Source organism: Eulemur rufifrons, chromosome 29 (assembly GCF_041146395.1).
Source record: "Eulemur rufifrons isolate Redbay chromosome 29, OSU_ERuf_1, whole genome shotgun sequence".
Classification (NCBI taxonomy): domain Eukaryota; kingdom Metazoa; phylum Chordata; class Mammalia; order Primates; family Lemuridae; genus Eulemur; species Eulemur rufifrons.
In genome coordinates, this window is record NC_091011.1 from 25,407,163 (window position 1) to 25,421,156 (window position 13,994).

The 13,994-nt window shown below is 39.3% G+C and overlaps 1 protein-coding gene across 1 annotated transcript in view; it reads left to right on the forward strand.

Annotated features, from left to right (window-relative positions):
• Nucleotides 1–13,994, forward strand: part of JAZF1 (JAZF zinc finger 1) — a 328,048-nt gene that overhangs the window by 186,448 nt on the left and 127,606 nt on the right. The window contains exon 2 of the mRNA XM_069462295.1: nt 3,939–4,011. Coding sequence (XP_069318396.1) covers nt 3,939–4,011 — 73 coding nt within the window. The remainder of the gene's footprint in view (nt 1–3,938; nt 4,012–13,994) is intronic.

The following is a 13,994-nucleotide window of genomic DNA, read 5'->3' on the forward strand; positions in this document are numbered from 1 at the left end:
CCTTCTTTCTGCCATCTGCTTTGCTGTGTTGCTTGCCACCTGAGAAGCAATGGGAGCTTAGTGCTGTGACCTTGAGCCCTTTGCAATTTGAGCCTATAACCTATGAGTCACTAGGACCACATGAGCTACAGAAAGCTTCCACTTTGAACTTGTGTCTGGCATCATGTAACCAAGTCCTTGTTACAGAGTTACGGATTCAAAATATTACCCTGACATAGTACCGATAGACACGTTGCCGTCTACTTTAGAGGATGCCATGTTTTAGAAACTTTAGAGTTAGTTGATAGGTTTTTATTGCTTGAGTATTTTAAAATACATTTTAATATTTGAACTGTTTCAGCCTTCAGTCAATTTGAAATCCATGCATGTGTGTGTTCGGCTCAACCTTGCCCTGCTGAGAAAGTTTGGGTTTATCTTCCTGTTGCTTCTTAGCGATATAAAAGCGGTGGAGTGTTGTTATGCGCAGCTATGTTACAGAAATGCTTACTCTTTTGCCAAATCGCCAGCTGAAGGAGCGTTATGTGGCTCTGAAAAATTCACATGTTTCTGTTCCACAGACCATTTGTGGAGGTAGATTACATCTCTGGGCAATTGTAGCCAATGTTCCAGTTCCACATTTTTATTGGCACCATAAACAAACAAGCCAGAGACATATCCGGGAGCTTGTATGCTATGGTCATTTCATTTTATATTATATTCCTTATTGTAGCAACTGGTCATATACAAAAAAATGTCTGAAAGGTGTGGTTTATGGTGTAAGGAATGATGTGGCTCACACGGTAACAGCTCAGCGTAACAATGAACAGTGTCACTCTCTGCAGTTCATCCTGATAATGTTCCTTCTATCTTCCTAATCCTCGTGAGAAGTACCTCATTGTGCAGAACCTGGGGAAAACGCCCTGCTGCAAAAATCCTCTTGTCTCTCTCATATTTTCCTGTAGAGTTTTTAGCACCAGACAGTTACATTTCTGTCAAAGAGGAAGATGTAGTGAAGGCAGCTATTATACTTTTATTGAATGTGAAGTGCTCAAGAGCGTAATTAAATCCATAAAATGGTGAGTCATGATCACCACACAGCAGCCAGCCAGGAAGCGAGTGACGGAAGCAATGTTCTCTTGTGCCCAGCAGCTGATGCTGATCCTCCAGCCGCATTCGTGCAGCCTCTCCTGGGTTGTGAGCACCATGTGCCCCATTTCATTTTAAGAATTCAAAGCTTTAATGGGTGTTCTAGAGGTTGTCTAAGGAAATATTTAATCTTTAAAAAAAAAAAAAAAAAGGTTTTAGGTCCAGTGTTCATCTGTCTGGAAGTTCCACTGTCTTGTTGGTTACCAGAGTCTGCATTTTAGAAAGAAGAGAATCCTACCCGAGGGGCTTCCAGTCTTTTTGTCTTGGAAAGGGTGGCATCTGGAAGCTTCCAGAAGTCTGTTTCCCACTTATAATTTGAGGACATGTGACCATAAGTCTAGCATAGGTTATGGAAGGTGTTAAAGCAAAGTAAGACACAAAATTCCAAAACCTTGCTTTGCAAATAGTAGAGTGCTGAACATTCTTGATTCTTTTTGAATCAAGAGTACAACATGCAGTTTGTGTGACTGTCAGGGGCCAAAAACATTTATTTGAGCATCAGAGAAATGTAGAATTTTACATAAGTTTCTTTCTCCTCCCCAAAGAGATACCAGAGCTTGAAGAAGAGAAGAATAATATAAATGTATTTGTGTGCATCTATATACACACCCTAATAAAAGAGAAAAAAAGGTAGCTTGTAGAAGGAGTACTACTTAAGATATTTTAGAAATTATATGATTATGGTTTGTGGGAATACTGTTAGGTTGGGGGTCAGTTACAGGAATGAAGACAAAAACAAAAGATATAAAAATGTTTATTGGTCTCTTTTTTCCCCTTTGTATACAAATTTTAGACTCAGAATGGTGTTCTTTTCTTTCAAAAGAATGTACCTTCTGTTATGATGCATTGGATGGCTCTTCAAAGGAATGGTTTTGTTTTGTTTTTTTGTTTGAAAGTGGAATCCTTGTTGCAGAAGGAATGATGTTTAGTAGCTCAAGTTCGGGCCCCTGTCTCAGTGTGAAGCCCATCCGTCATCAGTATCTAAACTTGAGGTGAAACCATTTTATAAGCACTTGAGAAATTTTCCTCAAAGGCATTTGTAATCGTTACTTTATTTTTTCTTATCTTCCTCCTTTCTTCTTCTCAGTTTCATGGTTTTTATCTCCAATCTCTTGTTTCTTACCTCGTTGAACACCTAGAAAGCCCTTGTAGGATTGGTAAGTCAGTCCCCGTTTGCACAAGGGGACTGCCTGCATTTGGATTTGCCTGTGTCTGTGGACAAACACCTTTCCTTGCTGAGCATTGTTCCACCGACTCCTCTCCAGCAAGTACCTTCCTCTCAGAAACGTGGACATGCATTGCGATTACAGCAAACTTAGATGAGCGTAAGGTTGTGTTTGAAAACTGAGTTTCCCCTTGAAGAGTAGTTTCCTTGTATTTAGAGAACCACTCATTTTAGGTATAGGCCAGTGATTGAGGAAGAGCCTCAGTTGCAAATATAATCATTGTAGGAGTGGGAGGAAATGCCAAGTCACTGCTCTTGTTCTCATCTGCACTGCCAAAACCTCGCGACCCAACTCCATGGAGCCATTCAGAGAATCTTTGTCTCTTGTTTCAGAATTTGGCTTTCAAGGACCTGCAGTGGCAAAGACCCAGGAAGCAGGATTTCTGAATAGTGTGTCCCTGAAATTCTTGGCATTGGAAAAATGATAAAGAGAACATGAGATTCTTAACTTTTAACACTCGGAATAAAACTGGCATTGCTGTCCAGTTTTAGTCTGGGAATTGAAAGCGCTGCCAATTGATTTTTACACTATCATTTTTGCCACCCGTGTTCTCTGCCACTGTGCCTGCTTCTCCACCCCCATCAACTGTTAATACACTTTGGAGTTAGTGCATGTATCTTACCTCTACCATGTGCAGTAAACACTTGCTGTGCAAAGGTGCTGGAAACAACATCTGTCATTACATCAAAGGAGGTGTGACTGCCAAGTGCAGCTGGACGATTTCTAATAATGAGATAGTTTTACACAAGGTTATAATGAAAAGGAATCGGTGTGAGGTGTGTGAACCTTTTTTGAGGAAAATAAAAATGTATTCTTACTTTCTTCCCTTTATGTTCTTACTTATATACATATTGTTTTTGCATATGTTTATGCAATCATTTCTCTATGTGAGAAGTTTGAGAATACGTTTCTGGTTGTGAATAGTACTTTTTTGGTGCTGTGCTGGAGAAGCAGCATTACAGAGCGTTGCTATGGTGTTGAATTCTGTCTCTTAGAGGGGAAAACCCCTCTGGTGAATGTGGTGTTTGTTGACGCTGAACCAGTATGAGAATTTCTGATTGGGAGTCTAGAAAAGTTATAATAAACTCATTATACGTTTAAAAAGGAGAAGAGCTGCCCTCCAGAATATGAATCCAAATGCAGGAAAGTGTTCAGTGAGTAAGAACAATACTCAGTAGATTTTCAAATTGATGGAGCCTTCCAATGGAAACTAATTTGTTCCAGCATTGAAGTGAACATAATTAACAGAGACTTTCTTTCTTAGGCCGATTAACCACCGAAAACCATGCCAACATTGTAACTGTACGCAGTGAAAACCAATATTTATGAGGGGGATTGTGCAAGAGTTTGTGTGACAGATGGACATTTTATCACTGTTGATGTTTGGAATTCCCTTGAAAAGTAATGCAATATCTTGTTATTTATGAATGAATGAACAAATGATTGTGCTTTGCTGACTGAGTTTTCTTTAAAAAGAGGTGTACTAAATTAATCTTTTTCCCTGCTTAGCCTCTGTTACTTTATGTTAGGTAGCCTCATATATTCTGATGCAAAACCTGAAAAATCATAATTGTGTTTTTATTGCAGATACAGATCCACGTGTTTTAGAAAAACAAGAATTACAGCAGCCAACCTATGTTGCCCTGAGTTACATTAATAGGTAAGCCATTTTCAGAATTTATAGCAACCTCATATCTGCTACTTACTTTTTAAAATGTATCTTTTTTAACAGAGTAGAAAAAAAATAACGTTTTCAGTCTTAAAATGTTTGCTTGAGCTTATTTAAAAGCAACCTCTATGTTGGATTTTCTGGTTTCTTTGTTGGGGAGATGTAGAATCGTAGTTCTGTGAATATGGTTGCAAACATGACTGATTTATAAGCTCATTCTGGAAGTATTTTGTATGCAGAGTTAGAATATGCTCTTGTAAATTCATGGGGAGGTTTGGGAAATTAATGGATTTATGTTTGAGTGAGTCCTTTAAATGCTGGGGTGAAGAGGTACTTTATGAATTTAAAACATTGTTGGAATATCAGAATATAGCAGAATAACAAACTGAAATAATATCAGAAAGTTATTTAGTAGCAGCTCATCTTTTAGTAAAAAACGTTCTCAGCAACTGACCCCGTCTATGTGAAATAACATGAGTTTTTACTTAAACTGAACATGTGAGCCCAACTTTACAGAACTGTTTCAAACTTGATATATCAGGTCTAAAAGAGGACTTAGTGTTTCAGCCAACTCAAGTAATTAAGGAGACAGTAATATTTGGAGAGAACCTGAAATCAGCTTAGGTTAAGAAAACACACACTTCCAAAGTGAAAAAGACAAAGTAAAAGCAAAACTAGTTTTTAATGAGAAAGAGAAACTCTCTGCTCATAATTCAGGGAATGAATTTCTATTGACGGTCCCTTTTATATAAGGTGAAGAGTGTTTCCAGTCTTGGTAACAGAGTTGAGGTTCAGAATCTGAAGTGGAAAGCTGGGAATGAATTATCTGTATTGTTTAATTTTAGTGCCTTTTTAGAAAACTTATTTAATTCTTGCACAGATAGTGCTGTGAATTGGAGTCGCCTGTGTTCAGTTTCAAGTTCTATTATGAAGCATGTTTAAAAAAGGATCCACTAAAATAAACATCTGTTTGCATGTCTCCTTGAGTTTTCTACTTATCAGCCTTCCTAAGAAGTGAGGTAGAATATCTACAGTTTTTTCTTACCCATAATTTTTGATGTATGTTAAGTAGAACACCTCTAAAACCACACCAGATACAAATAAAGATATGTTTGCTTTTCTGGGTTTCTCACAGAACCCATATTAGCAAGGGTTTTGAAAATCTTTAATTATACGTTAGAGTTATATGAGTTAATCTATATTAGCCTACTAATGTTAGGGAATAGGATAATTAAGCATATCGATTCATTGTGGTATTGAATAGAACTTTCAATAGTGTGCCTGTTGTGCTTTGGGTAAAATATGTCACCCATGTATACTCAAATTTGTATGATACCCTTATTCTAGTAAAAGTCTATGAAATTTTCATCTTCATTCTTTGTATGTATATTGTAAGCCATGTTGGACAGCAGATATCTACTCATTATGTAGGTGTTGTACTCACTAAAGTAATAAATATTCTGCCAGGCATGATTTGGGACTATAAAAGAAATCAGAATAGGGACAAGAGCCACACACAGAAAACCACCAGAGAAGTTGATTCAAGTATGATAGTTTAGCATAAACTGTGCAGTAGGATGTGCTGGAATTCTGTAGAGTAAGGGCATGATCAGTGGGTGTGAAATTTCTTGGATAAGTCATCTGGGATAAAGTGAGTCATTTTTAGAATAACCTTTTGTTATTACAGCTGTATATAAGCATGTAGAAAATTAGAAAATATAGTCAGACAAAAATGTAAAAAAAATTTAAAACATCACATTCCTACCACCCAGATATCACTACCAGTAAGACTTTAACCCATAATTTTCAGATTATTTTCTAAAAATACATGCATATATAATTTTAACAAAGAGCCATACATACTGTCTTACAATCTTTTTAATCATTCATCTCGACTTTTTCCACATCAGCACATTTGATTCTTATCTGATACACAGGTCATATTTCCCCAGGTGGATCAAACATGTCCTTTCTAGGTGGTTTGTCTATTCCAGTGTCCAGTTGAGAATATCACAAGGCACCTGGATGTTTTGTCTCTCAAGTCTCTTTTAATCTGGCATATAGTCCCTTTTATTGGCAATAACTTGTTGAAGGGATGGCACAGTTGTCCCACAGAATGTTCCCACCTTCGTGATTTCCTCTTGGTTGTCTCCTCAAGATGTCATTTGGTGGGATCCTCTGTCTCCTATATTTGCTAGAAACTGAAAGTTAGATCTGGAAAGGATGGATCTTGAACTGGATATCTCATTATATTTAGAACCCTGAGAAAATAGGCCATTTGAGAGATCAAATTCTAGCTGGTAGAGAAGTAGACATATGTACTGGATCAATAAGTTTATTCATGATCTTTAAGTGAGGAGAGGGATTGTGTATGAAAGGTTGCCCAGGTTACTAACTCCTCTACACATGGAGGGATCCTAACGCCATATTCATAGCATGGTACTTAACACACAGTAGACACTCCTAATATTTGTTTGTAGGTGCTAAAAAAACCTAGTAAATGAAAAAAGGACCAAGAAACAGACAACTACAAGCCTGGCTGTATTGGAAAGATATGCTAAAAAAGAGTCTTAAGGACCTTTGATAAGAGAAGGGAAAAACATACAGTATCAAAGTTCGGAAGCCAGTATGGATACAAGAAGATAGTATAAAGGGTTAGGTAATGTGAAAGAAAATAAACTTGACAGCCGTATTCTGAATACAGCAGAAAAGGGTACTATTTAAAAAAAATAAAATTGAACAAATAAAGATTTTTTTTTTTTCTTAAACCTCAGAGGGAAATAAACTGTAATTCTGCTGAGCAGTGAAGACAGGAAAAGAATGACTATTTTTCTGCTCATGTATCTGTTTATGCAACCTTGATGGACATTGAAATGAAACTTTCTTTGGCAATAACATTGACTGACCAATCAACAGAGGGTTAGGGTCCTTACAATGGAGCTAGCTTTTAAGAGTATATAAAAAGAAGGAAATAAAGTGTTGCCTTTATAGATACCTATTTTAAATTGCTCTATAGTCTTGAACATCTGGTGTTGAACATAATAGATATTTACAGATAGAAAAGAAACCTTGATTTCCATAAAAGCAGGTCTTTTTACTAAATGGCTTAATGGAATTTAGCTGGATTTGGATTCTGCATTCAATCTGCCGCAATGCTGTGTCCAGAATAGCCTCTGGAAAACCCCACCGTATACTTGTGAGAAAATGAGAGTGAAAAAGGCAAATGGCAGTAGACAGCAAGCCTACACAGTTAGGCTCCAGAATCTAACCATTGTGTGGCCTGATTTGTTGGGATATCAGAGAGTTAAGAGTTAGTATCAAAGAATTTAGAAAAGTAAGAGGAGGACTGGGAACACTAACACTGGAAAAACAAGACAGGACAGCTGGGGACATAGACATAAAATGATACAGAATAATTGCCATGCCCTAGATAATAGGAGGTTAGCAACCTAACAAGATGAAACAGTAGGAGACAGCAGAAGGTAAAAACACTTGGAAAGAGGTGACCAGTGATTCCTGTATGATATATTGCTACCACGGGATTGGGTTGAATGTGCAAGGCAAATCCTAGCATAGCAGGCCTCAGCCACAGTGGGGAAGGACGCCTTAGCGTCTCCAGTCAATAGGAAAGAAAGAGCAGAGGACAGAGCACACAGGACATTATCCTCCAACGTGACTCACCAGTGAGGCAGGGAATGGGTGAGCTTCTGGGTCAAGTCAGGTGAGTCTCCATAAAATGTTGCTGAAAGCACTGGGCTGCCTCTGGGTGTATCCTTCAGGTTATTGTCTAAGCAGTTCAGGTGGCTGTCTTGAGTTAATAAGGCAACTTGTAAATAACTTGTGACTCCCCAGAAATTGGTAACTGACATAACACGAAAACATGATAATGAACATGACCAAGGCTGTTAATTATACTATATTCTCTGCAAAATATGTTTTTATTAAAATAAGACAAATTGGAGTTTCCAAATTAACTTTAAAGTTTAAAATATATATACTAAATAGCATTCAGTACAAGATGTAAAGAATTATTATGGCTAGATACAATTTGGCACATCGATCCATTTCATGTACTACTTAATAAAAGTGTAATTTTTTTTTTCTTTTTTTTCCCCTTGGGGGGGGGGTGAGTCTCGCTATATCACCCACACTAGTCTCAAACTCCTGGCCTCAAGCAATCCTCCCGCCTGAGCCTCTCAAATAGCTGAAATTGCAGGTATAAGCCACCACGCCTGGCAAAAACGTATTTTAACTAAGCTACAGCTCTACTCTAATTCTTTTTGTAGGACACCCTGTACTGCTTGGTGCAGGTGTTGTAGGATTGGCCTTCTCTAAAAATGGTTTTTATTTAGTGCCATTTTCTGTTAAATAGTAAGTTCTAAAATGTGTTTCATAGAACAATAATTCCAAGGCATACTCAATAGTCTCCCTCCCTCTATTCCTCTCTCTCTCTCTCTCTCTCTCTCTTACACACACACACACATTATTCACGATAGGGTACTGTAGTCATTAAGTTTGGAAATACTGAGTTAAATAAAATGGATTTCTTTACTACAAGATTTATCTGCTTTGCTGATATGCTTTTTTTTTTTTTTGAGACAGAGTCTTACTCTGTCACCCTTGGTAGAGTGCAGTGGCATCATCGTAACTCACTGCAACCTCAAACTCCTGGGCTCAAGTGATCCTCTTGCTTCAGCCTCCCGAGTAGCTGGGACTACAGGCACATGCCATGAAGCCCAGCTAATTTTTCTGTTTTTAATAGAAACAGAGTCTTGCTCTTGATCAAGCTGGTCTCAAACTCCTGAGCTCAAGCAGTCCTCCTGCCTCAGCCTCCCAGAGTGCTAGGATTATAGGTGTGAGCCACCGTGTCTAGCCTGCTGATGTGCATTTTAAGTTTCCAGGAGGAGTATATAGTTCTTATATCTACCTGATCCCAGAGGACTTTTTTTCTTAAAGCATCTGACGGGACTAGGGTTCTGAATGCTAGTGTTGGGGGTTGCTGGAACCCACTTCCATCTACTTCTACAGCTTCCCCAAGGGACCTTGAAGCCTTTTCTTCAGAATCGCTTTTTATTCTTTTTCTGATTCAAAACACAGAACCCTCATTTTTCTCATGATCAGTTGGGGAAAAGAAGGACAAAATTTTGTGCTAACGGGTAACTCAGTCAACTCTTGTCCCTCTTCTAATAGTGATCTTTCCACTTCTCATAACCAGCTCAGACACCAAGCTGGCTTCTATTAAAAATAAAGCTTTTATTTTTTTGCTTAGAAACTATCACTTTTTTTTTTCCACATGTCCAATGTATTTCTTGTCTCTTTTTCTTTGAAAAATATTATAGCATAATGTAGTGGTTAAGCAGGAATCAGACTGTTTAGGTTTGAGTCCTGTCTCTGTTCTCAGAATGGTGTCTAACACATAGTAGACACTCAACGTACATTTATGGAATGAATGAATTTGTTTATGAGGGAATGAGTGAGTGAGTGAAGGGCTAATTCTAAGAGCTTGTAGGGCCACGTTTGTGAGAAACCAGGAGGCTCTACTGCCCATGTGCATTGAGAGAGCTATATGATGAACGTGGAATACTGTACAGCTTTTATTCAGCATTTTTGTTGCGTGCAGTATAAAAATCACGGCCATCGCTAGTTCTCCTTCCATAAACAACTGGACATATTTAGAAGATAACGGTTTTCAGGCTCTTGACAATAGGCAGTGCAAAACTGCGACCCCCGGGAGGAAGGAAGCTTGGGAGGTAAACCTCATGGTCAGCTGGCTCTCACTGTCTGACAGCAGTGTCCTGACTGCAATGGAGTGAGCTGGAGCCCAGGCAGAGCACAGCACGCCCACTGAGCTGAAGAGGCAGAGGTCAGAGCTGGGACAACTAAGTTGGGGAATCTGTGTGGGTATATGTATGTGGACGGGAGGGGGATGCACTTGGAGATGAGGGAGCTATACAGACTTTCCACAACTCTGTAGGAGAGTCCTCCAGGAGTCCATGGCTGAGGGTGGGCTACACATGTTTAGGGTAAGACTGAGTCTTATCAAAGAGTGATTGCCACAAGGATGAGAATGGAACAGACAGACCGTGTTGCATTCTCTCCCAGCCAGCAGAGAAACAACTTATTCACATCTTTGTTATCCAACTGAGATAGCAGAGAGACTTCAAATTAGAAATAAGGACTTTGCTGTAGCGTATGGCTTGTGTGAGAGCCACCGCAGCAAGACCTAAAACCAAACCTCCGCACAAGATCCTCAGAGGAGACAGAGTTTGGAGGTGAGTCTTAACAAGTTAGAGAGTCTTGGGAAATATTTTGGGCTTTCCAGAGATTTGCCCCAATAAAATCTAGGCCTACGCAAGTTCAATCTGATCAGCCTGAAATTGAACTGCCTGCTAGAACAAAATTCCGTAGACTTCATGGGAATGGATCAGATATCACAATGTCTGATACACAAGAAAAAATTACTAGACATGAAAGAAGCAGGAAAATCTTCCCTTAGATAAGGAAGACAAAGCAATCCATAGAGACTTTCCCTGAGATGGCCCAGGTATTAGATTTAGGAGACAAAGACATAAAAGTAGCCATTATAAACATGTCCAAGGACTTAAAGTAAAAATGTACAAAATAAGAGGTTGTTTTGAATGAAAATAAAATCAGTCTGGATGCTTTTTTTTTTTGTCCTTCTACCAGAATTTGAACTGCTTAATGAAAGCTTTCTTCCTCTTTCCCACTTTCTTCCCACTCCAAAACCTCACCTAATCCTCCCAAACCCTCACTCTTGCTATTTCAGTTGGACTCATTTTTGCCAGATTATAGTCAGTCATAGCCTCATAAAAAATGCTGTAATTAGCCAAGTGTGCACTGGCCTATTTTTTTTTTTTTTTTAAATACAGACTAGCCTGAAGCATTTGATTTTTTTAATCTAAAAGTGAATTTTTTTTTTTTTTTCATGAGACCACCTGTTTATGGTCTCCTGAGAGCAGGCATATTTATTACAGTACAAGACATGCTTTCCTATTTTCCTCCTTTGTCTACCAGATCTGAAGTTCTGCTGTGTGCCCCGGCCCCAGACTGAAGTTTGTGGCCTAATGCATGCCATAAACATGTTGCATGCTGTTAGGTCTCAAACACCAGATGTCATGCTACCATATTCTTAGCCTATGTTTTTATGGACATCAGTTGAAATAAACCTGAGATGGCCGCCTGCCAGATTTTTCTTGTAATATCTCTAACCTTATTCGGCCTGCTCATTGTATTCTGCAAAGACCATATACTCTAAAGCGACACTAGGAAGCTGGAAGGAGGAGAGCCCTTATGTGATATTTTGGCTTGCTCCAACACAATTAGGTTGCATTGCACAAAATGCATGGAGGTGAGCTGAGTCTTGGCAGAGTTTGGTGATATGATTCACTTGTTAGGAACTGGGCCTCCAGTAGTCTCTGTAGTCTACAGCTTGTTCTTAGGGCAATCAGTGTTTTACACTGGTTGCTTATACAACTGAATTCACATCAGACCATTTTTTAAATCTTTCTTTTGTCCACTCTTCAGTATTTATGACTAGTCGTCTTTTTATGCATCTTTGAGCCCAGTTCAAAGCTGCATTATAATTTTCAAAATCTTCAAAATCTGCAGGTCAATAGAGATCCAATAATGCAGAAACCATCTAGAAATAGACTTGGATTTCCTGTATTTTTTCCTATGTAGAAACTCATTTCATGGACTTTGTCCTATACATTCATTATCGCAAATTGAAGTTTCCCTGTTGACCAGAGTCTCCAGAGCTTCCTCTTCTTGTGTCCTCTCCTGGGTACCACATTTCCCTTAAGACTCGGAGGGTCTCAGCCCTTCCTGCTTTGACTTCCCTCCATCCTCAGGTTAGTTGCTGGATTCAACTTTGAATTTAGCAGTTAGATTAATTCCCTTTTCCCTATGACTTTGACCACTCCCTATCTCTGATCCTCGGCCTCAGGTAAACCTAACATGTGCCTTTCTACTCAGTGGCTGCAGAGAGTTGCTACAAAAAAGTACATAGCAGCATGATTTGTCCCACTTCACATATGATCTTTCCAACCTTAGCTGGACCTTTGAGGTTGTCCCATAATCCCTTCTCAGGTTGAAACCTTGCTAAACTCATCACAATTCAGTTTCAAGTGTTTCGTACTGTAGTCAAGTTCCTAAAGGAATTCCCCATCCCCTCATCAGCAAATGCTGTCTGTTCTGAAACCCTTTCTTCTCTCGTGCCCATTAACTTGTTCTGTCCTGGTTCTTCTTCCACCTCTTTGCCGTAAAAATGATGGCTTCTCCCTAAGTTCTGTCCCTAGTATTTTGCTCCATTCTATGACCTTAGCAATCACTTTTGTGGAGAGGACTCCCTGACCGCTGATCCTATGTTTGCTCAAGTCCTCATTTCTAACTACCCCGCTACCTGTGAGTACGTGAATGTTCAGTACAGGCCCAACCCGTCCATTGCCATTTCCCACCCCCCTCCAAAATGGCCCCTCTTTTTTGGATTCATAACGTTATTTAATGGTACCCGCCCATTCATTAGTGTAGGAAGCTTGGCATTAATCACATTCCAACCATCTCTTTCCCTCACCCCCATTCCAAATAATCGGGCACAAAATCTGTAACATCTGCATCCTCATTGCCGCTTGAGTGCTGACCCTGCTACTGTGTACTTACTTGAGGCTCTAACTTCCTGTTTTGAATTGTCCTAAGAGATCATCAGTCTCCCTGCCTGCCTCCATTCTCTCCAGCGAACCCTGTCTGCTACTAGCTGTCATCCAGAGATCTGTTGAAAGTATCAGTCTGTCAGCACCATGTTTTGTCCTCAGCTTGTAGCCTCTTGTCTCTTCCCTTCTGGCTCTGGTAATCCTGTTCTTCAATATCGACTTTTAACACTACCTGTCTTATGAAGGTTCCTCAGCCTCCAAGAATGAATCGTTTAAATCTTTAAGTTCCTTTTTCAGAATTGTAGCATTAACACATTTTGCTATGACCATTGAATAATATAAATGTTAAAATTGTGTACAAATATATTTAGGATTAATAGTTTCCTCTTCTCTTCCCAACCCCCTACCAAGCCTTCTACCCTAAGTTAACAAATGTTAACCTCATGGTAAGTATCTCTCTGCATTCTCCCTTATGGGCAGACATGTATATAGGGGTTTGATTGGTTGTGGAATTTGTTTTTATAAAAATGGGATGAAGCCTGAAATAAATGTTATGTTATATATGTGTTAATAATACATATAATATATACACATACACACATTCTTCTCCTTTTTTTAATTTGACATCCTTCCCGGTCAATAGAGAGAGATCTAAGTATTCTTTTTAATAGCAACATTAAATTCTAAGATATGGATACATAATGATTTGTTCTACCATTCCACTATTGATTGTGGATAGTCTGGTTGTTTTCAGGTTTTTTTTTTTTTGCATGCATTTGTGTTTTTCCCCAGTAATAATAATCTTGCAGTGTGGATTAACCCTTGTTTGTTCTACAGGCTTTGTACTTTGCTTGTATTTCTACTTTAGGAGGATCTAAGTCAGGTCACCTCCCTCTCCTGCCAGTGGCTTCCTGTCACATGGCCAGTGTGGCTTCTATTACCAGGTGCCCTGTACATCTCCAGCCTCACTTCTTACCACCATTCTCCTTCCCCCAGCAAGAGCCGCAGCACCTGCCCATTTGAGTGCAGGGAGCTCATGCCTGTTCTAAGGCTCTTGTCCTTGTCGGTCCCTCTGCTGGGACACTCTCACTTCAGTCAGAGCTTCACTGAGTTCACTTCCTCCTTTCCTCTCAGTCCCTGGTGAGATGTCACCTGCACGCCTTCCTTGATTTAAATAGCATCCTGTCCATCCCTCTCTGTGCCCTTACTCCTCTTTACTGTTCTTCATAGCATTTATCACCACCTAAAATCACACTGTTTATTTAACTGTCTTGTTGAGTGCCTGTCTCTCACCCTCCGGAATAT